This window comes from Phalaenopsis equestris, unplaced genomic scaffold (assembly GCF_001263595.1).
Source record: "Phalaenopsis equestris unplaced genomic scaffold, ASM126359v1 Scaffold000002, whole genome shotgun sequence".
Lineage (NCBI taxonomy): Eukaryota > Viridiplantae > Streptophyta > Magnoliopsida > Asparagales > Orchidaceae > Phalaenopsis > Phalaenopsis equestris.
In genome coordinates, this window is record NW_018164444.1 from 25,110,532 (window position 1) to 25,113,636 (window position 3,105).

Genomic DNA, 3,105 nt, shown 5'->3' on the forward strand with positions numbered 1-3,105 from the left:
AACCGGCTCGTTCGCGAACAGCTCTTGTTCGGCTCGTTAAGAAGCTCGTGTTCAGCTTGTTCGTTAATTTAACGAGCCGAACACAGACAAAGATTTGTTTGTTCATGTTCAGCTCGTTTTTGCTCGAAATATTACCATCAATTATATATATATATATATATATGAGTAGTAATTTTAAAAATTTAATTGACTACGAGGCAACAAAGAATTATAATCAATTAAAAGCATTAATTAAAAAGAAAAGGGCGGAATGTTCGTCTATTGCACAATGCCGATGATAATTTCGGGGACCAGGCTTACCTTCCGAGCATCATGAGGGTTGCCTGAGGATTGGTCCCCGGCGATTCATAGAAGGTGGAGCCGTCGATAACCCTGAGGCCATCAACCCCAAAGACTCTATAATCCCCACCAACAACTCTCCCCACCTGGCACCCTCCATGGTAATGCCACATCGTCACCAACGTATCCTTGCAGTACTGCTCCAAAGACACCGAGTCGTTGTCGTGCTTCGGGACCAGGTTCGCCGGAAAGCTCGCCGTCATGTTAAGCAGAGCCCCTACGGTGATGAATGGGTACCTGAATTTGGCAAAGGCTTTGGACTCTATGACTTTCTCGATGATCTTGAGGCCATCGACGCATCGCCGGAGGTCGAGCAGGTCGCTGAAGTAGTTGAAGGTGACGGAAGGGTTGTCGTCGGGGTTGAGGGTTTTGAGCTCCAGGTGGCCGGCGGAGAGCGGTCCCATGACCTTTTCGAGGATGAAGCCGCCACGGAAGGCGGATTCATCCAGGCTGTTCATGGCCTTAACGGCGCGTTCAATGGCTTCCGGTGTTCTCTGCCACGGCGCTTGCAAGGGCTTCCGGTGTTCTCTGCTTTGGGGGAACGGTGGAGAGCTGCCCCGTCTGAAATATCATGGCTATGTTTGTGATTGCTAATTAATCCAATTAAAATGTTCTAGAAATATAGATACAAATTATATAAGTAATTGTTAATAAATAATTTAATTTAAATAAAGAAATAAAAGAGAATTGTATTAATTGATAATTCATATTAATATTAAAATTATAATATGATATTATTGAATAAATAATCAAATAAATTTTAATTAATCGAATTTTATTTAAATGATATATTATAAATTATACAAAATAAAAGTAAAGTTATTTTAAATATTTAATAAGTCACGAGATTTTATTTAATTACTTTTTTGAGTTAAAAAAATGTTCAACTATATTTATTTATTAATTTGAGTGAAATTAATTTTCGTTTGTAGGATCAATTCTCAATTTACAATGATAAATTTAGATGATGAATGGCTGATAAGCTGGCTCAAATTTGAGCCGATATGATCGAGTCGGCCCGAAATTGAATCCATGAAAATCATGAGCCGAATATCAGCAAGAAACCACATCAATCATAAAATTCCGCAGCTACCTGAGGCGAAAACATTCCAAAATTCCTCGCCGCCGTCGGAACCGCACCACCACCAGCAAGACTAGCCAAAAACTGACCGCTAATGGCCTCGACATAAGTCCCAAACCTCGTAATCCCCACCACCTGTATCAGCGACGTCTCTACTGGCGACGGCGACGGCACAAATATAGCATTCATGGGATTATCGGACATCCCCTTCCCCACCATCGGCTGATCCACCACCACCTTTATCCCCAACTTCTCCAACTCTTCTTTGGGCCCCACGCCGCTTAGCATCAGCAACTGCGGACTCCCAATCGCCCCCGCAGACACTACAATCTCACCCCCTCTCTTCACGTACGCCCTCTTCCACCTCCCAATCTCATCCCTATACAACACGCCCCTTGCCGCCGCCTTATTCCTCCCCTTCAAATTCCACAGTATCTTCGACGCCGTCGCTCGTAGAAGAACCGTTAGCCGTGATGGGTTCGCGTACGACAGCAGGTCCGCCGCCGTGTGCCGGTGCCCGTCTCGATCGAAGATTGTTCCCCCGACCTGCACAGTACATCGTTACGAGCAACTGATCATTTTCTTTTTTTAACGAGCCGAACACTAGTCAAGAGTGAGCTCGCTCAATCACGACTCGTTTATAGCCCTAATTTCTTGCTAGAAAATATTTATCATCAAATTATTTATAAGAAGCACCTTCGTCCCGTAGATGTGGTCAAAGGTGAATCCATTGTACGGCGTGACGCCAGCCTCCAGTAGACCGTCCCTCACCGCCGACTGCCACTGCAACATCCCCGAACGCACCCAGCCGCTCGCCCCACCCATAAGACTCATTAACGAGCCGCCTGTCTTCCCACCCGGCACGACGAACATAGTCCAGGCTGGCTCGAGTATAAAACCCGACGTTCAGGCAGCTGCCGCCGCCGAGCACACGTGCTCGGGCGTTTATAACGCCGTCCTCGGACACGAATCGCTGCGACGCCGATGTCAGAGAGAGGTCGGCGAGAGTGTCGACGAAGGAAAATTTGTTAGTTATGTTGTTGTTTCCGTAAGGTGATCCGCCGCGTTCGAGGAGGAGGACGTTGAAGTTTTCCGCGAGGGTAGCCGCCAGGGGACACCCGGCTGTTCCGCCGCCGATGATTATGTAGTCGTAGTAGGAGATGAGTGGAGCTACGGTTGCATTCTTCAAGAATGTGTATTTTGGAGCTGCGATCAACGTTTAGGTGAATAAATTTTTAGAGCGATACAGACTAACAATTCCATGACTATGATGAATATATTTAGTGAATACACAAATAATTTTGTGTATTCATGATTACCCTTTTAAAAGTGAAATATTTTTCGATGCATAAACTTATACTACAAGTATAAATATGAAGCTTTAGGTGTTAGATATATAAACATAAAAAAAAATATGTGGTATGTTTTCATAAACTCTATTACCCAAATCACTATTAGAAACTAAAAACTTCCACTCGCATAAACTATAGAGGTGAGGGTTATACGTATTTCAGAGTTGCAGGGACCAGCGAGGCACAGAAACAGCAGAAGATAACTCCTTAGCCTACCAAACTCCATCCTATACAGGAAAGAGAGTAGGGAGAGAGAGAGACAGAGAGAGAGTTGTAGGGGAGGCTGGATTTTAGAGTTTTTAGAAACAATATATATATATATATATATATATA

General features: G+C 44.2%; 1 protein-coding gene across 1 annotated transcript in view; it reads right to left on the reverse strand.

Annotated features, from left to right (window-relative positions):
• LOC110030009 (protein HOTHEAD-like) overlaps window positions 1-3,067 on the reverse strand; it is a 3,597-nt gene extending 530 nt beyond the window's left edge. The window contains 6 exon segments of the mRNA XM_020732545.1: window positions 301-818; window positions 853-900; window positions 1,433-1,966; window positions 2,117-2,216; window positions 2,218-2,626; window positions 2,926-3,067. Coding sequence (XP_020588204.1) covers window positions 301-818; window positions 853-900; window positions 1,433-1,966; window positions 2,117-2,216; window positions 2,218-2,626; window positions 2,926-2,998 — 1,682 coding nt within the window. The 5' untranslated portion in view covers window positions 2,999-3,067.
• Window positions 3,068-3,105: the final 38 nt, after the last annotated feature.